This window comes from Rhinolophus sinicus, chromosome 16, assembly GCF_057876585.1.
Source record: "Rhinolophus sinicus isolate RSI-liver-muscle chromosome 16, RSI-T2T, whole genome shotgun sequence".
Classification (NCBI taxonomy): domain Eukaryota; kingdom Metazoa; phylum Chordata; class Mammalia; order Chiroptera; family Rhinolophidae; genus Rhinolophus; species Rhinolophus sinicus.
In genome coordinates, this window is record NC_142516.1 from 43,614,917 (window position 1) to 43,640,977 (window position 26,061).

The following is a 26,061-nucleotide window of genomic DNA, read 5'->3' on the forward strand; positions in this document are numbered from 1 at the left end:
TTTGTAGGTGATTGAGAGCTTATGGAAGCTCTGAAGCAAGACAGTGATGCTATCTTTTTTTTTTTTTTTTTTTTTTTTTAATCTTAGAAAGGTGGTCCTGGTCATGGCAAAGACAATGAGATGGCATTAGAGAGTATGTAAGATTAATCTGGTTGTTGTGAAAATTCAGGCAAGATCTGAGGAGGTTTTGGACTAGGTAAGAACAACAGAGATGGAGCAGAGGGGCTGGATTCAAGACAACTCTGAACAAGATGCACAAGAACTGCAAATGAGGAGGAGGGAGAGAGAGAGAACAGTAAATATAGTAGGTGCTCAACCAATGTTGAGTTAGTAAAAATAATGTTGAAAATGTCCATTCATCCACCCATCTAACCGTTCAGCTATCTTCCCATCCATCCATCCATCCATCCATCCATTATTCCATTTTCTGCTTTATTTCACAAAGGATTTTAGAAAGCTTAGATTTAATGTTTAATGATTTTAAAGCCTAAGTACTCACAATGGCTTTGAAGTCAAACACAAAACATGCATAATTATTTCCTATACTCTTGTAGTGAGAAACAAAAGGCAAATCTCTTTTTGACGTAAGACTTATAAATATCAATGAAAGCTAAGACACAGACGCAGCAGTTGCAGAAGCACACCCCACCCCCCACTTCCTTCAATGGGTCTGCAGTGCAAAGGTGAGCCACATGCAAAAACCTGACTTGACCCTCTCAAAGCTCAGGTTGATAAACCACACAGTAAAGCTAGACTTGGTCCCATGGGAGCAAGGCCTGAGGGCTCTCATTCTGCAGATTATAAAGATGCACGAACATCAGAGGAGATGGCTTGCTTGGACTCAGAGTCTGCAGTTGTGAAAAGGGGAGAAGGATTTAAAAAGAAGGGACAAAGGGAGAGAAATGAATACAGTATGCAAAGTTCCTGCTGGGAGCCAAAGGAACTTTCAAGAGTCCTTGCCTGGAAAAATAGAAAAGGTAATAGTAAACGCCATCATCTCCAGGGACCAACCACATGAGAAAGTCTAGACAAAGAGACTGAGGTAAAAGAGCAGAGGATATGGAATCTTTCTGGGCAATCGCACACCCTTCATCCGTTTCCCTGACTTGGATTGCAGCTGGCTCTCAGAGTTGTGGGGTTTTTTAACTAGCTTGCACTGCAGAAGGCACATATTGAAGAAAGAGTCGGCACGCACTGTGCTGGAATAATGGGTTCAACAGGAATATGGCCCAGATGACTGACTAATGGGAAATTCTACCACCTTCAAAGGTGATAACTATGAAGCCCACACTCTGCTCTTCCTAAGACCAGGGATGAAGCTAGAGATTTCTTAAGTGGAAAATAAAATGCAGCTACATCTTCTCAGTAGTTAAGATTCCGAATATATGTTCAGTGAGATAGAGATTTGTCCAAATCACTCCGAGTATGTGGGCTGCTTTGATAGTTATTAAGATGATGTCAAGGAATGAGGAGAACAATTTTATATGCTCAGTCCAGTCATTCTTTTCAATCATGATAAGGTAAAGTGTGAATATTGACGCTAGCAAGGGGGAAACGGGGTATGTAATTGCAGGTTAATATTAGGACCAGGATCCTTATTTTCTATTTGTTAATTTCATGAAAAATAGCTTGCTCTCACTTTATCTCTCTCTTCCTCTCCTCTTTCCCCATATGTACATATATATATATATATATATATATATATATATATATATATATATATATATATAACTTTAAAAATGAAATTGCTGTTTTGTTTTTAGACTTTGACCCACATATGATTTCTTGAAGGAAAGCTCATTGGAAGCTAAGACTTAAAACCAATTAATAGAATTTGTCACTTTGTGTATTAACTAACTTTATGAGATAGAAATGACAATTTGGGATTCAAGTGAAAGAATAATCCTAGAAATCTTTAAAATAATTGATATAGGGATATATTTATGGCATAGATTGTGGTGATGGTTTCATGGGTGTGTACTTATCTCCAAACTCAGTAAGTTGTATATATTAAATATGTACAGCTTTTTGTATGTCAATTATATCTCAATAAAGAGGTTTAAAAAAACTGACATAGACAAATACATTTTATCATTTTTGATGAAAAAAAAAGTTAAACATTGTTAAAATTGTCACATTTCCCTAGAAACCCTAGGGGGCAATCTTAAATCCAGTTACGACATGGACAATAAGAGGAGAGAAATTAAATTTTTGAAGGGAAAACTGGAATAAAATTGATGGAAATTTTCAATAGTGTAGTAATTTAAAAAAATTATAGGTTTCTGGGCTGGAATTACCCTCCTTCCTCCATTTCCAGATGGACTGTATCCAAATAATCCCAGAAGTGAGTTGAATCTCTATTCTCTCTCTGAAACTGTAAAGACTTCCCCATCCCTCCCCTATCCTCACCAATCTTCATTGCGATCTACAGCATAAATCAAAGTAGGAAGGAAGTCTCCCCCTTGAGGCATTTACAGATGGTTGAGATGTATATAATAAAGTTCACAAGGATAAATGAGTTTTAAAGGTCAATCCTATCAGACAAAGTAAACACATTATTTTGAAGTAATGCTTAAACAAATATAGGAAAAATAACTTTTTTTACGTATTGAACCACACACAGTAAAGCAAAGTTCGGAAACAAGTCATCCAAATTACCTAATTCTATGTGAAAAAAAATGGTGACATCTGCTTATTTCAGTGAGAAATAAGTAAACTGACAAGCAAAGTGACAATTTCTTGTTTATAATTATAATGTTATAAAATGAGGACCAGCTTGCTGCTACTAAAATAGCAAATGACCTTCTGCAGCTCTGATTTCAACCACTCAGCGGGTTTTTTCCACCAAAGGGGCTTATTTTAGTTCTCACTAGACATTTCAGCAAATGGCGCTCTCCAAAGGCTACAGTGTCTCAGACAAGGATTACACGGATGGTTTCATTAGAATCCCACATCCTGGGAGCCAGGAAAGTTGAGTATATCTTTAAAATAAAATGCTGCTTTCAGTGTTATTACCAAGAGCACCGTGGCCCAACTGTACCTAGACGAGAAAGCTGAGACTCACAGCTATATATAGTACTAGAGGGGGTTGCACCTGAACTTTCTAATTCGTTCTCTTCCTCCTCTTTTTTTTTTTCCCCCTCTTGAGAAAGGATGGTTTCTTCTTGGTGAACTATACCCCCTATTCATTTTCTTCCACAAGGGATTTTTTTTTTTTTAAACTTGGTAGTATTCTTTCTAAAATGCTATACTTTGGCCTCAATCAAAATGATTAATGAATTTTTAATTTATCACTTGCCTTAAGGATCTAGAGAACCACTCAATTCTCCGTTTAGCTTATACTACTAGAGTGAAAGTAGAATTCTTAGGGGATTCACTTTGAATTAATGCCAGGTTATCTCTAACGGACTTGCTCAAGGCAAGTTTTAAGTGCCTGCATTAGGTTTTCAGAATATCAAGATTTCTCAGAATCCACGCTCTGAGGCAGTAACTATATTAGAACAACTGTTTGAAAGGTGAAACATTTAACCAAGTGTGCATTTTGTCCTTTTGACAATAGATCACTAGTTTTATAAGTATTCTAGCATTAAAAAGAACAAGTCTATTGGTTAGTGTGTAATAGATGACAATGTCAGAGAGGATAATGTCAATTTCTGATTTTTCTAATTTCTTTTTAGAAATCATTTTTTAGCATAAAGACAGAGGGTGTCAAAAAAATGTACACACATTTTAAGAAAGGAAAAAACTGTATTAAAATTGTAATACAATGAATGACACTAGCATTCATTTGATTAACGCCATCTTGAGTGAACGTCATACTATACACATTGCTACTGTAATTCAATTAAACTTCAAAAAGTAATACATAGAGAACAGCTCTTAAAATGTGTACATTTTTTTGGTATGCCCGGTAGAATTGTGCTAGCAGCATAAAGACATCACTAACATTTAATCTTAAAACAGTGATGTTTTAGTAATCCACAGCCTCAATAAGATAATAGTATTCTTAACATTTAAGTTCCTCAAATTCTTTTAAGAAACAGCGAGGCATAAATAACATGTAACTCATTTGTTGGCTCAGTTTCATAGTTCAACCACTCATTACTCTCTCACTAATGAATTAGGATAGCTTCTGGTCTCCTTTTCATACAAATTATATTGACGATTATTATGGCAGAGAATGGAATAACTGATTTTTACTTCATGTAGACCTGAACCAAAATGTTCTTCAGTAAAATATATTAATGAAATATGAGATTATGCTATTAACTATACAAAATGAAAACATGATAAAATGCACTTTAGTGAAATATAAACATAAAGAAAAGCAATGAAAAAATCAGATTAATACAAGTAATATCTGGGCAAAGAATGAATGAACAGATTAACAAAATGGTTAACATTTGCTCAACTTTCAGGAAGCTTATGTAAGAGCATTTTAATAGAAGGTAAGACAGCAGAAAGTAAAGCAGAAAGAAAAACTGAAAGAATCCATATAGCATTTGTATTTAAGCAGAGTATATACCAAGGAAAAAACACAGGCAGCAATACAAATGAACTAAGATGGTGCCTTCTTAATAATTGAATAATGGAAAACTGTTTTGGATCATAAGTGTTTTGTTTTATTGCAATAGTGCATGTCTAATTTTGAGGAAATTACAGTTCCTTTTCTTCAAATTAGCTAAGAAAATTGAGAAAGAACCTATTATGAAAACATTGTATTTCAAAGTTAACTTTCATAATAAAAGACAGAACAATCAGAAAAGATCAACTTACTTCAATGTCCTAGAATTGATGAGTTCTAAGGGAGCTATCACATAAGATGGAGGAAGACAATATGGTCCCCTACAGACTTTTATTTCATGCCCTTTGAGAAGTCACTTAACATCTTAAAGTCTTAGTATCTTTGGGTTTAATTATCCATCTACAGAGGGATTTGGCAGCAGAGACATTTTCTAAGGGCTGTATGAAGCATGGCAACTTGAATCTGAGAGGCTACATGGGCATTTCTTTCTGTTTTGACTCACGAGGGAGAAATCTTGCAGAATTACGGAGGATAAGAGCACAGTTCAGTCTTAAAAGCACTGGGAGAGTCTTAGATAGAACAAACAAAAATAATATAATCTAAAGCCCATTAAAATCTTTCCCTACTCTCTTAAATACTGTACCTCCACACACTAGCCAAAGGACAATTAGTAGGTCACAGATGATGAAGTCCTAATTATGAAAATAGCTTAGGGCCATCATTAGGATTGACTTTTACTGTTTGGATTTTGTTGACATATGGATTGATTGTTAATTTAAACACAAGCAACCCTTCCCTCATCTCACCCTTCTTTTGGAAATTTAGTCAATGTTCTTCTGACCTTTAGGAAGAACTAATTCAGAGGAAATCTTTGGAGGCAAATGTCACACTTTTTCAAACATTTGATCTAAAATGTTAAAAGTAACTGATTACTTAAATAATACATTTAATTGATTAATGTTTTAAAATAAGTGTTTTCTAAATAACCTAGCATAAAATTATCCTAGAACAAACTTGTTTGAAAACCAAATAGTAGTTCTACAATAGACCTCATAAATATGGCTCAAATTTAAATAGTAAATTCTTTCTCCTTAATATTGAAGGTATATTGTCAAAGTAAAGTTTACAACCTAAAATAAAAACAAATACAAAACAAAACACGTAAACAAACAGAAAGTCTTTCCGGTTAGGAATATTTCCAACAGGTTTCCCCAGCTTTGTAAACATCACATAAATAAATCCTGTACTGGTCGGGAGAGAGAGCCTGATAGGTTGGTTTTATATTATGCTAATAACACCAAAGTGTTGACCTTCAGCAACCTGGCCATCAATTGACATTTCTGTGTGGTATTTTAACCCTAACCGGCTCTTCCCAAAATAGGTGCTTGACAGTGAGGCTAACGCAGGCAGTACATATCCACCCCAATCGGTGGAAAAGTGATTCAGAGATTTTCCCAAGAGCATTGTCCAAGCTTGCAATGACTTGAAATGCTGTTCAACAGTGGGGGCTGTTTCAGTGGTTATCGTATACACATAAACATTCCCTCCCTTGGTAAGTCAGAGGCAGAACTGCATGAAGTCTTCTTTCCTTTTCCTTATAGCAGAATATTTCATATCTACCATGGCTTTTGAAATTGAGTGTATAAAATGGAATTGGTTTTCTAATAGCTTCTCAATAGTTTTTTTTTTTTTTTTTTTTTTTTTTGCGGGGGGGTAGGTTAGTGGATTTTTAGAATCTTCTTATGAAATTCTGAATTCGGCGTAAAAAGATTAATTCCAAACTAGTATCTCCAGGGCACGTCCACTGAGGAAGATCAATTTTGCACACTTTCCAACTCAAAATAGAAAAGGTGATTTAAAAGATTTACCTAATCTAGTGAATGCTAGCATATTAGGAAAGCTGTATTAACAGAGGTACAAGCATGTAATGACTAATATGCATACATGGGCTATAAACAGATATGTATGCATATAAGTACTTGAATTGAGCATATATATGAGTATTGCTTATAATGTAAATCACCTTTATATTTATTTAGAGCCCTGCTGGTCACAAAGTGCTTTTGTGTATATTATACTATTTATTCCAGTCGTTGGTAATCACTGCCTGAGCATGACCGTAGAGGGATTCCAACATGTTGTCAGGTGATTTTAGACCATCTTTGTGAGGTTATTAAAAGATATCTAAAAAGATATGGGTTTGAATGAGCCTAGCAAAGAACTATGGTGTTCTTTGTCTCAGGATGCTCTAGAATAATTCATGGCCATGGGCTGGTGACAAGTCAAGTTGATTAGCCCAGTTCCATTCTTGGGGAATTCCTTTTTGAGATAGAAGGCAGCATTTTGGAAATAGCAGCCTTCTTGAGAGATACTCTGTGGGTGGCAAAGAACAAGGTGGTGTTAAAATTTCAGAGGAGTCAAGTGAGTACCTCTTCAGTGAACAAGGCGACTTGCGTGGGCCTGGGCTCAGGCTGGTCCCTTAGTAGTCAAAAAGATACCTTCATTTTATACTTTCTCTTTTTTCTCTTAAGAGGGACTTGGGGAGGTAATCATGTTGGAGTGGGCCAGAGAGGACAGGTGGATTTCCCCCAAAGCTGTATCTATCCATATAGCAGCTCATTCTCTACACTGATTGTACATGAACTTGGAGTATTTTGGAATTGGCCACCACCCTATCCTTGAGCTGCCTCTGGTTGTCCTTGATGCTCATTTTAATCGGATCTCTCTTTTCTTCTTCTTTTGGAGGGAGGGTAGAGAGAAGAGGCTGGTGCATAGTTCTGATTTGATTGTGACAGGGTCATTCTACCCCATGGAAAGTCACAAATGTGGTCCTGCTCCTGGGAAGGGAGGTGTGGCTGTCTACTGCCATAGGCAAGTACTTCAGCATCCTTCAGGATTGCTGAGTTGCCTGCAAGTCCCCTCCTCTCCACTACCTTAATCTTCTCCTTGGGAAGTGACTATAATAAAGGGAATTTGTACATATGACCAAACCTTCCATCAGGTATTGGGAGAACCATAATCCTTCAAAGTCATTTAGTCCAACTGCCTTATTTTTCAGATGGAGAGACTGAGCCTCAGAAAGCTGAACTAATTTTGAACACTTTCACATAGCTAGTATGTGGAGTCAGGACCCTGAACTGCCTGAAGAGGCTCTATAGTTGGGGCGAGGGGGATGGTGTTAGATGACAGTGTAAGTTCACCACATGTCTGCCCTCAAAGCAAGAAAGGAAGAACTAAAGACACTGAATTTTCCTTTCCCGATACTGCTTGATTGATTTCCCCCACCAGTTTAGCCTAATTTTATTTTAATGACTTACTAGGTAGTTGCTTCTAAATTAAATGCCTACCTGTGTTTGATACAGGTGCCATTAGAGTACATAGGAAATACTGTTACATAGCTAGAGTTAAATTCTACTCTCTGTATCAGTTTTGAATGAGGATTTAAATATGCATAGAGAAAGGTATACTTATATAAATGTATGTATAAATATGCATAGATAGATTTAAGCAATTATAAAATATTTATCTGTCATTAGAGGTGCAGCCTTAAGACCATAACACCTGCTTGGCTTCTTAATAAATAACAATTGAAACACCATCAACTTTTATAGAATTCCCCCAAATAAAACAGCACTAGAAACATCTTCTATGTTTCTAGGTAGACTTGACAGAATAAAGTAGTACTCTACTGGGACTAGATGACTTTTAGGCCAATCCATTTTTGTAATCCCCTCTAACTATTAATACTCAGCTTCTGTAATAGGTGAATTTTTTTAAAAAGAGGTTTATTTCTATTTCGGATGCTTAAAATTCCAAATTCTATAAATAGAACATAAAAGGATTATGAAAGTAAATCTATGTTTATGCTTATAGAAGAGAGACCAATGAATTTACATCTCATTGTCTTTGTCTGGAGAAAAAAATTACGGAATAGAAAAGCAAACTCAGGTGATGTGTATAAAAGGCAATTTCTCCCCTTTGCATCACAGCTAATTTGATGGATTCTTTTGTATTTCTGTTTTTAAAAGCGTGTTGTTTGGCTGTTTGAATTGTCTTGTCTGGGACCTCACACATACATTGTCAATCATCTTGGAGCATAAATGAGCTTTCATTAAGAGTATTAGTCCTGCAGAATCTCCCAACACATCTAAAGGCTGGAGTAAGGGAGCAAAAACATGCGCTTCCACTTTCATTCTCTGCTCGTTTGCCAGGTATCCTTTAGCCAGCTTCCTCTGCCTGCCACCAACCACTGCAAAATTTTATTTTCAGAGCTTTAACACATCCACCATGTTAGCTTGAAGGAAAATTTCAGCTACACCCAGCTAATACTGCTGCCTAAATATTAATTTAAAGCTTACTTTTGCCCTTCTCTCATGTCTTTTTTTCCTATGGGATTTTGAGAAACCTAAGGATATAATTCTTGAAATGTTTAATACTGTTTTGTTTGCTTACTTACTTACATCTTGTTTTCTATTCCCAAAACTATGGGAATATAACATTCCTCATAAGAGATGTGACTCAGAGTAAGCAACGCCCCTATCTCCCTCACCTCCAGGAGGTTCTGTGATACCATCATGCCTGGGACTGACAACATATGGCACACTGAATGGCAATTATTTATTTTCATGTCTCTGGCTCCAAAACGGTGAGGGCAGGAACCATGGCCTGCTTGCCTTGAGTACCTGACATTTTAAAAAAAATATGCGTTTGAAAGAATGTCTGGCAGTCTAGGGTAGTAAAATAACCGACATTAGAATTCAAGCTTTACCACTTGAACTCTGTGGTCTGGGAAAATTGCTCACTGCTTCAGACCCTTAATTTATTCATCTGCACAATGGGTCACTGTCCACCTGAAGGCATTGGTGTGAGGTCAAAGTGGCTAATGTGCATGAAAGGACTTCCTACATTTCTCTCCAAACATGCATTATTATTATTATTATTATTATTATTAGAATTTTTAACTAGGAAGTTTGTAGTTTCTTTGCTGCACTTTTAGAAAGACAAGTTTGTTTTTTCTGGGAATATTCCTCTGATAACATTCATGTAACTGACTTTTTGGGATCTGCATGCTATTACTTATACAGTTGTTTTATGGTTCTTAAATGTATGTTTTTATTAAAAGTTTCCAAACTGTAAAACCATACCTACATGGACTAATCCAAAAACTGGTTTAAAAAACAACTGCTTTTAAGATGATCTAATATGAGAATAATACCCTGGTTGTACAAATTTCATTGTTCTCTCAGAAACCCGAGGAAACAGATCAGAACTTCTAATAGCCAAGAACAATGTTTAAAAAAATTCCTTAGTGTGATATAGGCTTGAATTCACCCTGTGAAAATGTGGCTAACATCAGATTTTGTATTTTGTCTGGCATAAGGTTCTCTCTATGAGAGCTCGCCACTAGCCAGATTAGTATAGATGCTCATTAATCCAGTCAAGTCAAAATGTCAGCATGTTCACTCTGTAAGCTCCTTTGTAGTACCTAGAAGGACGTGGGGCAGACAGCAAACACTAAGCATGTTTTGTGGTGGGAATGCCAATTAGCTTGTGGGACTCCCTTTGTTGATGAGAGAGAATACAGTATAATGATTAAAAGAATGGGTTTTGATGTTACTCAGACCTGGGCTTGTATGTCTACATTGATTTTTACACATTTTGTAACTTCGGAGCCTCAGTTTTTTCATCTGTAAAATGGATACACAAATACTTATATAACAGGTATAATAGGATTGTTATGAGTATTAAATATAGGACATTGCTCAGCTCAATGTAGGTGTTCAATAAAAGGTAGTTATAGGACCTGTCATAACTAGTAATGTTATTAAGTAATAATGAGATTACTAATAATACCAATTATATGAGTAATAATGAGGCTTATGCATGACAGATGTTGTCCTAAGAACTTACAAATATTAACTCGTTTAATCAATACACACAAGTAGGGACTATTATTGTCCCAGGTTCATAACCTCTGAGACTTCAGAGGTTAGAAGGTAAGTTGTTTAAGGGAAAAGGCACATCAGATTTTGAACTCAGGCAGTCTGACTCCAGAACCAGAGTCCTTAACCACCAATGCTATACCTTTCATGACTTTCCACCCAGTGATCCTGTTAGGAAATTAGTGTTTTAGTGCATAAATGGGTGGCAGTTTTTTGGATGGTGCAGGAAAGAATAGCGTATCCCATTATTGCGGCTTGTCATAGGTACCTACGTTTGACACCCAGAGAAGGAGTCTGTGTCCACTAGATGGCATTGCTGTTTTAACAAAATGTGAACCAACACAATGATTAGGATTAAGAGCCTGCTAAATGTGAGAGCATTAGCAGGACAATCTAATTGCATCCCTAAAAGTCTGATGGAACAAGCCTCCACAATTTAGAGAATATCTAGAGATCTCTGAAGACTAATGGTATCTTGAAATAATAAAAAGAAAATACATGCTAGTTCATTTTGGTATCAATGTCTGTGTGGAACATCTGGGTGAATTTTGAGATTATCAAGTCATCAGTTCACAGATGAATAGACTGAGGACCAGAGAAGTGACTTGCCTAGGGTTATCCAGACCTGATCATTTTGGCTGTCTCTCTTTTTCCATAATACTTCTGTGAAACTGTGATTTCTGAATTCTTACAAGACTTTCCTTTTTGGGTATGGGGAAAAAGATTACCCAACAATTGTTTTGTTTCACTAGGTTTTGAACATATGTTCCAAATCAATAGCAGACTTTGGCACTTAAATATTAAGTAGGATAAAAACAAAAAATGGTGCCTATTTCTCTTTTTTGTTAACATGTCCTCTTGGAAATATTAAATGACTTCACTTAAAAAGACTGTCCTGATTGGTTGACAATGCAGTTTGTGGATATTAAACCCATAGCAGGTAGTAGGATAATGGATAAGCAAAATGATTCTGGAATCAGACTCCCAAGGGTGGAACCTGGCTCTATCATTTAGTAACCAAAGGACCCTGGGAAGGTCATGAGACACCTCTAAACCTCTGTTTCCTCATCTGTAAAATGGAAACACTATGTTTACTTAGATGCTCGTGAAAACTAAATGTGTGTGAAGTGCCTCTGACATAGTTAAAAAACAAGAATAGCAATAATAATAAATATTTTTGTATTATAGCTGGTGTTTAGTTTTCTGTCTCTCAGTTGTGAATGTCATTACAGGTGTTTTGTCAATAGCTTCTTTACTCACTGTCACATGCTGAATTGCTAAAAGGGAGAGATAACGTTTTATAACTGTGTAACATCGCGTCTTCCTCAACCAGATGGTAGAAGTAGCCAAGATACATATGGCATGTACTTCATTATGTGTTCACATCAACTTTATTTAAAACACGTAGGCTTTAGGCTCCTACTCACAGTGCAGCCAGCGAAGGTGACTGAGCACATGGTACATGAGTAATAACAGCCAAGGGATTGAGCACTTGCTGAGTTCCAAACATTGCTCTGTTTTACAAGTATTAACTCATTTAATATTTACAACAACCCTGTGGTCTATGAATGAATACTACTTTTCCCTTTTTAAAGATGAGCAATCAAAAACAAAACAAAACAACAAAAAACAAAAAGACAGATGAGCAACCAGGGATTTAGAAACTTTTCGCAGAACAAATAATAAGCCAGAGAGCCAGAATTTGAAGTCAGGTGGCTTGGTTCTTAAACACTGCTCTGCTACCTCTCAGGGTGGGGTGTGAGGAGGCCTCAACAGTTCCTGAGTTCTACATTGCTTTCCCCAGTAAACTAAATACTGCAACGAACCCTGGTATAGCCACTGTTTGTTTAGCTCTTCTAGGCCACTGTTAACATGCAATTCCATTACCCTGGAGGGTAATGTGTTAAACCTACATCAATATTTTTTATGGCACTTAGTTAATGAGATCAGCTCGTTAAACATTTAATACACTTCTGAACTTAACAGGGTTAAACACAGTTGCGACAGGTCAGAAGAGAGCGTGCATAGGAAAGAACACTCTTGAAGACCACTCCTTAGGAGTCAAAGGACATCACAGCAGAAAGAGGATCGGGTTGCTGATGCAATCACGCCTGTGACGAGGGCTTATCTGTTGCTGTTATGTTCTGTAACATTCCAGACTACACTCTTTTCATTGCCAGTAATTCATACTCTATTCCCATGTAGAATTCTGGAATTCAGATTTACAAGAGGCTTCGAGATCTTCTGGCCTATTCCTCTGCTTTTAGTAAGAATGAAACTGAGGTACCGTTTGCTTATGGTTTGTCCCCAGTTATCTTAGTGGGAGAGTTGGAGACCTGTTCATTCAGTTATTACACACTATTTCTATATCCCTTAGCTATTTTACTTTAAATACCACCACTGTGAATCCTTGCTGAAATTTTCCTTCAGTGATAAACCCAAATTTAACAGATAGCTTGTTTTTTTCTTTTACAGATAGCATCTTTCTGTTTATAATTTCGTCTTTCTCCCTTTGCTTGAAACAAACTTTTACGGGGCAGGGGAACAATGACGGTTAGTAGAATACATTTTAAAATCAATTCATTTTCTCATTAGAAGCCACGAATGCAAGTAATTCAATGTAGACCTTAGAAAATGACCATACAAAATAGGACCAGGCAACTTCAAAGCAGAATTTCCAAAAAATGAGTTGGGAGTTGACTTCCACTTACCAATTTCAGTCATTGTGATCCCTGGTGCTAACTGCCCGTTGTTGAAAGAGCTATAGGTAAACAAGTTGGGTACGGATGTGAGGTCATAGATAGGTTCTTGCTTTATCTGTTTGATTCCAGTCATGTCAAGTCCTGACTGATCAGGGGACGGCTGGCCGGAATCCACATTGTAATAACCCTCGGACTTGGGTAGGTCAATGACGTGTCCATTGGCATAAGTGCCACTGGCTTCGTTGTTCAGGTTGCTGAGGCTGTTACTGATGCTGCTGCTATACACCCTGGCAAGGGCTTCTGCCTCCCCACTCTGCTGCTGCCGCTGCTCCTGCAGCCGCTGCTGGTGCTTCTGCACCTCAGCATACAGGCTGTCCCTTTGCTTCTTGGACATCCTCCCAAACTTCACAGCTGGGTTGGAGAAAAAAGCAGAAAACAGCATTGCAGTTATCATTCTCATTAACAGCCTCAAGTCCAAAGGGTCATGGATGGTTGTCGCCTCAACATCAAAGGCACAAACTCCTAGCACCATAGCCCAGAGTCCATTCACTTGCACTCCACATTTGGTGAAAGGTTATATTCAGGGATTTCTGTGCTGGTTTATGTACATAGCGAGAACTAAATCTAAGCTAGACAGAAATGTGAAAACTTACTTATCTGTTTTCACATTTGTTGCCATGAAGTTAGAAGGCATATTTCCTTGTTCTTGCAGGGGGTGGGGGAGAGGGAAACCCAAAAAACCATAAAAAACAAAAACTACTAAATAGTACCTGCTATTAAAATGTCAGCCAAAACTCATTATTAGTTCCCCTACCCCTGCATTAGGATTACTAGATTGTCGGACAGGACCTTATTATTTCACTGTCTTCTAAATAGTGTGTTGGGTCAGAACAAGGACGTGGGGGCAGAGTTATAAACACAATTTTAAGTAAACCACATCATTTGCCTTTAGTTGGCTTTAGGAGCAAATGAAGGATCTTTGGAAAGTAGCAATTTTGCACATCCAATGGTCAGCAAGTGAGCCAACAGTAACCCCTCATTTCTCATTCTACAACCAAAGTTTTAGAGTGCCCATCTCTTCTGGCAAAATCCTTAGCCATTCTGAGGGAAGAGGAGGAAGGGGCTCTGTGAGTGTTCATAGAGTAATATGAAGATGCTTTGATCTGAATGCATTTCTTCTTAACTTATCAAGCTTAATCTTCACTTGATCTTAGCCAAAAGGCCGAGAAGCGATCAAGCTTAATCTCCTGAACTGTTATGATATTGACATTTTTCCTCACAAGCAGTCAACTCCCATTTTAGGCTGTGAACATCCCGAGTCAAGGGGCCACCTTGTCTAAATTATCAAGCACTATGTTATTCAGCTCATGTTAATGGTGGGATCTATGGCAAGCTTGGAAGTTCCTTTCTGCTTTTCTGTTTTTTTTTTTTTCTTTTTCTTTTGTGACAGTGTTCCCATCACCTGGTGATGTTGGAAGCTCAGGGAACGTAGAAAGGATAAAGTGGAGGGTAGAAACAGGTTCAATTCCTGGATTCGGTCACTAGGGTTGATGAGAATAACTTTTGAGAATAACTAAAGCGTGAAGTGCTTAAGAACTCTTCAGCATGAAGGGCCCACAGAAGAGATTCTTGCTGTGAAAGAGCCACCATTTCACCCCCCAATATTCCTCCAGTATTCATTCTTCTTCCATTAGTTATAGAGCTACCAAAATTTTATCTAAGCATCAGCTGTTCAAAATGGAGACCACAGATGCCAGCCTCTCCCACTTCCAGGTGTGACTATGTGATTAAGTTATAGGTAACATGATGTAAATAGAAGGGCTGCATACACTTTTGGGTGTTGGGGCACGTCATTTTCCTCCTTCTTGCCTGCTGGATTATAGATGTGAAGGGTGGACTTCGGGCAATCCAATCTCTTCCTATTTCTCCCAAATCCTTCTGAAAAGCCTATGTTCTTACTTTCTGACGCTGACTAAGTTGGAAAACAATGTGGTAGTTATCCAGTAATTTTTCTGAATGAAGACAATCTGCTTAATTCAGACCAAACTCCTCTTTCCACCTCAATTTTCGTTCTTATAGGGTTTTGAATCATTTAGATCATTGTGTTTAACTCTGTTTGTAGAGACACTATTAGATTTTGTTTCTCAGAGACAAATTTATTTGCTTACTAATTGTAGTGGTATTTGTAGTTTGTCTGTGGAGAGAATTGCATAGAAACTTTTAGGGAAAGTGTTCTCTGTACCTTTATATTATATCTTTACAGATAATTATGTATTGTATGTTTACTATATATAATTCTCTAGGGGAAAAACAAACCTTTTTGTGTAAGAAAAAATAAACCACGATAAATTTTGATTCAGAAACAATTTCCCCTCCTCCCTAAGAAGGTAATGACATGCTTCTTTATCTGCTGATCCTCTGTTTCTTGCATTCGTGGAGGTTCAGAATAGCTCTTTGTTACAGAGCTACGGAGGTGAATACAAAATTTATATCTATTGCTATAGATTAAGATTTTTGTTTTGGCTGGAGTATATGCACTTTCTGACTTACTTTAGTAGAATAGTTTTGCATTTGTTAGTCTAAAATTTATAGAAGAAAAACAGTTGAGAATGAGAAACACTTCTAACATGGAGAGAGAAATGCAGTGTCTCTTTTAAAACTTTTTCCATTTAATCCTTGTTTTAGATTTCTATACACTCTATATGTAGGTGAAACATACATTGTGTAGATTGAGTTTATTAATGACTCTAATTCCTCTTATCTATTTCCATGACCTCCCCCATGTAAATCTGCAGTGCCTTTTCATTCTGTATAGGCATTCTACCCCACCGCTGACTCAGGGTCACGTGGCCTGTTTTGGGTTAACGGGATATTGACATGTGACATAAACAGAGGCTTCCAAAGTACTTGTGTGAGTATCTCACCACAAAAAGAGCATGCCTAAGCTAGCTTGCTGGAGGGTAAGGTATGTGAAGCAGAGCCAAACCACCTCAGTTATCCCATACAGTGCCATCTATAAACAGTAGAGGCACAGACTGACTTGTAGTTGATGGCAGATGAATGAATGAACCCAGTCAAGATCCTACATTTAAGAACTTTAAGTTCAGAATTCTGCTGTTAACCACAGATCTCATGATCAAAGCTAATAATGTCAAATAAGTATGCTATCAAGACCTCTGCCCTCATGAACATCTGAAAGCTCAATGGTGAATAATTATGCTTTTTCCAAGAAATTAACTTATCGGGTCACTGAGCAAACTGAAATATTTTCAAAGAAACAACTGAAAGCCCCACTACTTTTGGAATTATCAGGCTTCATTCTAAATCTAGGACATTATTGACAATTACTCTAATATTATTTTAGAATAAATTTTCTATTCGTTTCAGAAACACTGATAAGCCAGTGTTTCAGTTTTATGCCCCTTCCTATAATTAAACTGGTGACACATTTGGGGAAAAAAATGTAAAAAAAAAAATGTCAAAAAAAAGCCAAAAAACAGAAAAAACAGACCTATTGATCTTTCCTGACATATAAATAATTCACTATTTGTAAATGCATACATTTGTTGTATTCATAGGCCTATTTCAACAAAGGCTGTATTACTATTATACTTTCAAACATTACCATTCTTCTTACCACTACCCGTTAATCAGAATGGCACATATTTTAAGTGTTTGCCCCTCTCAAACTTGAATTATTCTGTTAATGAGATTCACTTGAGTATAGAGGCAGCCTCTTGTTAAACTGCTAGCTCTCAAAGAAACTAGCACAATTCTGTATACATTGCAAATGCTTTATAAATATTCAGTAATGATGGTACTTGCTCTTGATAAGCTCTTACCCCTCATTTTGATCCCACAGTAGCAAAGAACAATTTTACGCAAAATATTGGAAATCTTTTCATATTTATTTGGATTGCAGGATTCTAAATGGAATGGAAGATTTTGGAGTAACTTTTATAGTTAAAAGATAAACTATAAAACAAAGTCATTGCTTCTTCAGAGTTCTACTTATTACCACATGACAACTAGACACATGTTTTTGGTTTCAAGAGAACCAAATTGTAAAACTATCTTCTATAACTTTCCATAGTCATTTTGGAAATTATTTTATCTTACAATCTTTGGTTGTAAAGTTCTCTATGTTTATATCTCCTGCTTACCAAGAAACTGGTCTTAATTTAACTCTTTTAAATTTCAAGGATATGCCTTTTTTATAGGGCTCTAAGCTTTCTAGAAAAAAATCTGATTCAATCTACTCAACCCCATTCATAATTTAAAAACATTCTCTCTCGTCCCCCTCACTTCTTCTCCAATAGAACTTCCTATGATGATAGAATGTTCTCTGTGCTTCCTAATATGATAGCCACAAACCACATGTGGTTGTTGAGCAGTTAAAATACAGCGAGTGTGACTGAAAAATTGAATTTTAAATTTTCTGTAACTTTATAATTAATTTAAATTTCAGTTTAAGTAGTGACACTTGGATACCATATTGGACAATACATTCTGGATATGAAGAAGCTTACTTAATATGAAAACTGTCCTCTTCGGGCAGCTTCCATTTTTCCATAGAGGCATGTGATTAGAAGAACATATACTTGATTATTGCAAGGTGAGCATCATGTTTGCTCTTTGGAACCCAATATCTTCCTACTGGTGCCAAACATTTTTCTGGCTTTTTGCTGGTTTTTAGTAGTATAATTGGAAATAATTTACATTGACTATTCCTGCAACTAACATTTTTGAAGGGTCCAGATAAAAAGAAAAAAATAAATAAGATGGTAGAGAAGATTCACTGGACATATACATGGTATCAATTCACACCCACATATACATGCATACCCTCACCTTATTATATACACAAACACGTGCATGTATTCCAAGTGGATTTAATCTTTGGTTCTTTGTCTAAGCTAAATTTGAACAAATTTGTTATTGCTGAGTTTTCTATTTATATGTGTGTCATGGCTAATAAACCACCATAAAAGCAGAAATTCAGGAGAGAATGACAGTCCAGCAATTCCAACAGTTATAACGAACCATCTACTAGTAGCCATGTGGTTTCAGTGACCAGTTATGGTGAAGTAAATATTCTTGGACCCAGGCATAATTGACAAAAAGCAAATGCAAATATCAAAATGAAGATGCCACTTTAGGTCTGGGGGAAGGTGGATGGGATGTATGTAGAAAAAGGTTAGGTGTGAGGGCATTTTACCCTGGCTATGGATACGACTGCTAACACACTTTAAAAATATTTGTTTAACCAGTAGAATATAGTTATAATAAACTACTGGCAGGAGAAACACCACCTGTCCTTCTTGAGTTCTTACTAGACATAGCTAATCAACCAGAATTTCAGGGCTTTCCAATCCTTTAATGCTACATACTAGGCATTACTTATCAATAAGAGATAAAACCTATTCAGCTTCCCTCGTGTTAGTATGATTTATTTGGTATAAAGTACCCTTTATAATCAAGGTTTAGACCAAATTCCCTCTATATAACATAGTAAAGAAGAACTTGTTTTCTATTAGAGAGAATCTTCTTTTTTTTCTTTCTTTTGTTTTTCTGCTGGGGCCCTTTCTCATTCCCAACCACCACTCCCACCCCTGAGCATTTGTCCTCCTCATTAGTTTGACATAAGACATGCTCAGGAGGCATTTTGGAAAATGTCCCTGGCAGCCTCAGGGTTGTCTCTGAACTGAATATTAAGATGGATCATTATCTTTAATCCCCAGTATCCTTAGACACTGTATTGCTTTTACTTGCATAGAGGTTTATGTGCTGCAGTAAAGTTCTTCCCCCTTGAGAATAGATTGTGGCTCAACACCTGTCCTTTACGTCATGGGATTCAGACAATCTCCTCGATTTTGTGGGCTGATGTCACTGACTCTGCCTTGAACTATATGCTCATCCCTTGTGAATTCTGTTCACCAGCGCAGACCCACAAGATCTGCCCTTCCAAAAGAGATACTTCCTTTTATTGTAGGAAAAAATGACAGAGACAAATACTAATGACTTATTCTTTATGCACAATTATTAATGGGGCTTTTCAAATACTGTCAAGTGATATACTACCTCCATATGGTAAAAACGAGGTGCGAAATTGTTAACTCAAATTTCCATAAAATTTTACTAAATAAATCCTGAAAACCATTTAACCCCCATCCTCCACTTTCTTCACTTTAGTTATGTGGAAGTACACAGTGCTATAAATTTACCCTAGGAGTAAATTTATGTGGTTAGCAAGTGTAGAAAAAAATAAACAAACAAAAAATCAGTTGAGTAATAGAAAGGTTTTATCAGAAACTTTTAGAGAAATAGAAATTTACATCTCTGCAGCTTTAGAAGCTATCTTACCTATAAACTAAAGGGCTCAAGTTCAAATTCTTTTTATTTATTTATTTTTTGGTTAAATTTGCCTCATAGGTGTACTTTTGTGCAAGACAAGATTAGGTGGGTTGGGAATTAGAGCAAAGATAAACAAAAATTCAAGATGTAACTATTTGGAGAATAGAAGCTAAGAAGTAAGCAGTTTATGTGCTTACATATCAAGACCTATGCAGAGGTGAATTTATCAAATGACTAAAAGGCCCACATTTAATTTAATAACGCATAAAATTCCTTTTTACCAAGAGACAGTGCATGCCAATTATCCAAATTTTTAAAAATCTGGAAGTTTTTCTTTTCCTTTTTTTTTTCAGGGGGGTGCAAGTGCACCCTCCATCGACATCACCTTGAACTTCATTAGAGGAACTGTGACCAGAGGCACAGAATCCAGGAGATTCACATAGAGAATAAGTACCAGGGGCATTGTCTTTGTTTCAGGCTCCACGAAAAAGAGAATTGCATGGTTCATTAAACAAACACTTAAGTTCCTGCTTTTAACCAGACCCTGAGGATATAGTGAGAATAAGACAGAAATGGCCCTAAGACTCAGGGCTGCTCACTATCTCATATAAGAGTTCTGTGGCCAATGTCAATTGGGAAATAATTCGTTTAGATGAATGCTTAAAAATGGAAGAAAAGCTAGATGAAATTCTTTGTTTACTTGTCCTTTGTCATTAATCTAAGAAGTTCAGTTGGGGACTCAAGCCACCCAGCTGGGTTGGGCATGAAGGTGGAGTACACACTTGAGTCATATTCTGAGGACACCACCTACACAACCCTTGTAAGACTTGCATGGCTGGTACAGCCTTTGGCATCATCATGACTCAGAATAGTCTACATCCTTATATGAGTAGCTGTGACCAGCCAGAGCTTCTGGGCTTCCCATAGAAACTCAGCCTCTTCCTTAGCATCTCTACCTACTAAGCCACTTGTGTACCTGTCAGACTTAACTCAGTGACCAAAAGGTCCCAGTTGCCTAGGACTGCAGTTTTAACTCTAAAAATCTCACGTGTCAGGAAACCCACCCCTCATTTGCAGGCAAACCTGGACATGTGGTCACATTTCACTATAGGCCTATGTGCCTTTCACTTAACCTAGTTAGCACAGGTTGCTCCACAAGCTACAGTAAAGTCTTTTCTTCCTATTTCATAGGCAATATGATATTTTTTATGTTCTTACTTTTCCTCTTAATGTTCTACCAGCATATACTTTTCTTTTCTTATCTCCAATTCCCTTTGTCTAGAATTCTTCCAGTGGCTTAAACAGACTCCAGCAAAGCATCCATCGGCAAACATTTATGTAGGAAATAGGAAGGCAATGCCTTACCATCTCTCGACATTCCTAGGGCAAGACACTTCTGCAGTCGGCAGTGTTGGCAACGGTTTCTGTTGGTTCTGTCAATTAAACAGTTTCTCTGCCTTGGGCAGGAATAAGAGGCATTGTTCTGCTGGCTCCTCCTAAAGAATCCCTAGAGGGGAAAAAGAGAATGGGAGGGAGATAAGAGTTAAAAACAAAAAACGGGAAAGGAAGACCATTAACATTTTTGGTTGCTACATTTTCTACAGTGAACATAACTGAGTTTTAATTTTTAAAATTCTTTGGCTATCTCCTTTCGGGTAGCTTACAGATGTTTTTACTGGGGAACATATGTACTACTTACAGAGATATGAAGGTATCATTCATTCATCCATTCATTTAATCAATGTTTACTAAAGACATTTATGAGGTGTGCTGCTCTATGCAAAGAAAAACAGAACAGAGTTCCTGTCCTAAAGAGCAGAGGAAAAGGAGTGGCAGAGGAAAATGTCACTGCTAAGCCAAATATGACAAAACTTGATGGGGACAATGATACAGGTTTATATCAAGTGCAGTGGAAGTGAGGAACTTAGCGTATTGGCCGCAAGAAGAGTACTGAGGAGTGCGGGCTCTTTTTCTAATTTCTAAGGTCCATTTTTAGCCATTTGAAAAAATTTGGATTTGGCCAGAATAAATCTGAAAGGTTGTTTTTTAAACCAGTGATGTACCTTATAATCAACCACATCTTTGAATAAAACAATATGGTATATGAACCGTTCTATAAAAAATGAGCTGTAAGTAAAAGCTAAACTAATGCTCTCTGTTTGGCCTTAGACTAAAGTGATGTAGGAGGTTTTCATGTAAATAAGTTTGGGTCCTGCTACTAAATGACCTGCCATGGACCTTACATTACCTTTCTGAGTAAACCCACAGCTGAGAATTTTTTAAATTCTTTGGATACCACTCACCTTAGTTATCTTACAGAAAACTCTACTGGGAAAAATGAACATTTTCTCAAGAGATATGAAAGTATCATTTACCCATTAATTCACATACTTAATCAGTTTCCCTAATCATTCTTTACTCTTGAATTGCAATACAGCAATTCAAACTGCTATGCAAACTGCTATGAACAAAGTGGTGGTCAATAGGAGCTTTGCCAGGAGAAATTTTAGGAAAAATAACCCATAGTATCACCCTTTGAAAGGGGGAAGCCTAAGAAAGTTCCAGGTGGAGAGCCCACTACCCATCTTGCTGAGAGGCCTGGGATATATCACCTGGCTTCCGTCAAACAGCTTCTATATTTCCTCAACTGTCAACAGGAGATAGATCAGCGCTGTGACTAGGGTTGAGACTAGTGAGGCAATCACCTTGGCCACAAAATTTAAGAGTCACCAAAAGTCTTGGTAATCAGGATAAATAATATTTTAAAACAATATGTTAAAAATCAACATTAATGCAAAAACTTCCCAAAGTTTACATAAACACAGGACCAAGATTGGTAATTTCTCTTTGTTTCAGGCATGGTACTGTAAAGAGATCTTGGCCAACCTATGAAGGACCTCAGGAATGGATGTGTGGCCAAGTGTCTTCTTAGAGAGAAAGAGTGCCAACTGGTTTTGTGGTTGTAAGCCCCAAGCCACTCAGCAACAAGCACTAGTTTCATCCTCACAGATCCAGATGTATTATTTATTTAACGGACCATCGGTGGCAGAATGAGATATCTGATTGTCCAGTTCAAATGATTGCATGGAGCCCCTTAAAATAAAGATTATATCTGAGCTCCCAGGGATTGAAATGATGTACTTCATGTACCATGAAAGCTGACAAAAAGCATAACCTCAGCCCTTTGATCGTGATTAAAGACGACTTGGAATTTACATTTTAAGAAAGAATTGGGTGGTTTTTAATCTTTGGGTACGTAGCAGAAGAGTTGACAGAAAAGACTTTTACGAAGTCACAGCTACAACCCTAATTCAAGGTAAACTTGACATTAATCACGAGGCATTTCTTGCTTTTCTATTGCTCATTATCGTAAATAAGGTTTTTGGCATGAAAAAGAGATTTCATTTCAAATTTTATTGAATGAATAGGAATTTGAATAAGTGCACAAGCTGAATTGATGTTATTTAAAATGGGTTGTTTATGTTGACTGGAAAACAGTATTATGAAAATTCAGAGGTTGATACTAAATGTGCTGACATTGACATCTTATTCTGAATGGAATTTCTTGAGTTTTCTATTTGGAGAAGAATGTAGCATATTTACAAATGTGGGTTTTTCCATGAAATAAAAAAGTGGTGTGGTATACAATTTTATTTTGACTAAAACCTCAGAATATGCTTTAGAATAATGCATAATTTCTTTGATTGTGGATTCCTCCTTTAAACAGAAAAGATGACAGGAGCCTGAACACTTGTTCCTGACTATAGGCCTGTTGGAATATATTTCTTCAGCAGTTAAATCTTCTGGAAATTACTGCTTTTAATGTTTTACTCCTTAACATCAATATGTCCTCATATTCTGAAATCAGATATTTTCAAAATAGAGCTTATACAATGAAACACAAAGCTTCACATTGACACAAATCTGAAAAAATATTTTTTCTGTGGATACTATGACCAGAGCTTTTAAAATTTCACAATAAACCGACACAGTGGTGGAAATGCTTTCATTAGAGAGGGTTCTGATTCCAAAATTATTAGTGTTTACAAAGAAAATGATTTGTCTACCTGCACAGAGATAGTAATAGCTTATTTTAGGGGTTGGGACAAAAATTGCTGATTTGTAGTTTTGTTTTATTGTTTCTTCTGATGAGTTGAAAAAATTGAATTAAGGTGGATAACGTGCAATTCTTAATTGCAGGTCTGACGAGGAACAGAATGCAAGGCGCATCTCATGATGGTCAAACATGGATGATTGATAATCACTTCTGAAGCAGGTCTGTATGTTGATGGGTTACTTACCACCTTAATGTTATTGTCTCATCTCTGCATCCTTCCCCCGAATTTATTTTCATTATTTTTTTTTCCTTTTCTCACCTCCAGTTTCAATTCCAGGAATCATACTTCTTGAGACTTTATAAGACATTGACGGTTTTTCACATAGCACCACTATTTGACAATTAAAATACTTTTTGTTTAATATACATTTGAAAGTCTCTTAAGATTAAGGTTGGTTCTTAGAATCTATGATTGTGCTACTTCTCCTTCAATTTGCTGATCTTAAATTAATAATTTACTTTCTTGCATCTTTGATCAAAAATATAATTGTTTTTGCCAGTAACTTTGCCAGCATATCTATTTTCCTTCCCAGAGTATAGCAGCATTTTATTTATTCTGGTTACACATTGCCCTTTAAAATTAGTTGTAGACTGGTTTTTTCCCCTTGATATTTAGTCTCTCTTTCCTTTTAAGGATTCATTTAACAAATTTGCTGTTAAATTTCAAATTTCTCTTGTTTCAGACTAAGTCTATGTTAATCACTATTCCCCCACCTTCTTTGTCTGTCTGTCTATCTATCTATCTATCTATCTATCTATCTATCTATCTATCTATCTATCTGTCATCATCTATCTATTCCAGCTTTGTATTTTCAAAGCAACTTGCCCATAGGAATGAGTTTGTTTTGGAAGGATTGGTTGCATCTGTCTGGGAGGGGAACACTGGACTTAGAATGAAAAAACTGTTTCTGGTCATGCTCTCTCACTAACTAGATCAGTGACATTGGCCAAATGACATAATCTTGTTTATACCTCAGGACCTCATTGAAAAATAAGAAGGTTGGGGCAGATGATTTTTAATTAATTTAGAGGTTATGTGGTCTATTAACATTTCATGCTTCCGGTTTTTAAGATATTTTTCTGGCATGTGAGAATAAAGGATGGCCATATACATATTGCAACTATTACTTTGATTTCTTCTTTCTCAAACAGATAAATAAATATGGGCCCATTAGCTTAAAGTCTTTAGTTCTTTCATATATAGTAATAAATGCCATGGAATTTGCTGGACACAATACTGTTAAAAAGGCAAGTATCAGCATTTATATTTCTGTAAATGTGAATAATTCGGTATTTTACATAACAACCCATTTTTAAGTATCTGCTGACAAATTAGACAATAACAAAAAGGTTAAAAGACAAAGAAGGGAAAACAAACCCACCCACCCACCAAAGGAGAATTCCTGAATGTCAGCAGCAGGCACCAGACTCCCTTAGCAGGCCTTCTTTAAAAAGGTGTCACCACCTGCATAGCAAGGTACATGGAGGGCTGGGGCAAACATGGCTGCTCTGGGCAGTGCTGTGTTTAAGTCCCATACCTTGCAGCCTTCACACGTGATGACTCCGTAGTGGATCCCGGAGGACTTATCGCCACAAATTTTGCATGGTATCACTTCAATTTGTGCTGAAAAGGGAAAACGGACATTTTGAGCTTACAGAGTTGTCTTCTTCCTTTCACCCTCCTATCTCCCTCCCCGCCAGACCTTAGTGTTGGAAGATACTGGGGGTGTGGATGTGGGGTCATCCACTACTATTTGAATGGCCTCCCTAAGCTGCTTCTAATTGAAAGGGCATTTTTGCTTTCTTTTTGTCAAACAAAATATATATCTCAAACTAATATAACCAGGGACCAGAAATTTTCTAAACTTTTGCCTTCACTGTTTCTTTTTTCCTTTTTAAACTTGACTTTGAAATAGTGTGATGCAGAAATCCCTGGAATCTCTGTCTTTGGTATTCTTATTTTGCACTTCAAACATTAAGTCACTGACAGTTACCACATTGCCTTATTTCAGTAATATTTGAAATAAGTAAATAAAGCAAAACTGAAGGCGGCGGTGGTGACTTTATACATTACGTGCCTGAATGTTTACTTGTGAAAATGCCAATAATGAATCAGCCAGATATTTACTGAGCATACATTATGTGCCCACTAAAATGATAAAGGTTGTTGACACAAGATACAATATACTGACACCAATAAACTAATTAATAAAATATAATACATGGAGAAATCAGAGAAAAATGATAAAGTATGTGAGTACTAACTATGACTTCAGTAGGAAATAAAATCATTTCATTTGAAGTGACAGTTTGGTTGCTTTTGAAGATTGTGTAGGATTTAGTTAGGCTAAAGTGAAAGGCAAAGGGCATTTCTTCAAGCAGAATTGAATGATGGAGGTCCGGAATGAATAAAGAAGGTCT

The 26,061-nt window shown here is 36.7% G+C and overlaps 1 protein-coding gene across 1 annotated transcript in view; it reads right to left on the minus strand.

The window, feature by feature from the left end:
- The window catches only part of RORB (RAR related orphan receptor B), a 183,323-nt gene that overhangs the window by 24,641 nt on the left and 132,621 nt on the right, over positions 1–26,061 (minus strand). Inside the window, exons 2-4 of the mRNA XM_019736709.3 lie at positions 25,179–25,264; positions 20,889–21,030; positions 13,179–13,580 (exon numbers count right to left, since the gene is read on the minus strand). Coding sequence (XP_019592268.1) covers positions 13,179–13,580; positions 20,889–21,030; positions 25,179–25,264 — 630 coding nt within the window. The remainder of the gene's footprint in view (positions 1–13,178; positions 13,581–20,888; positions 21,031–25,178; positions 25,265–26,061) is intronic.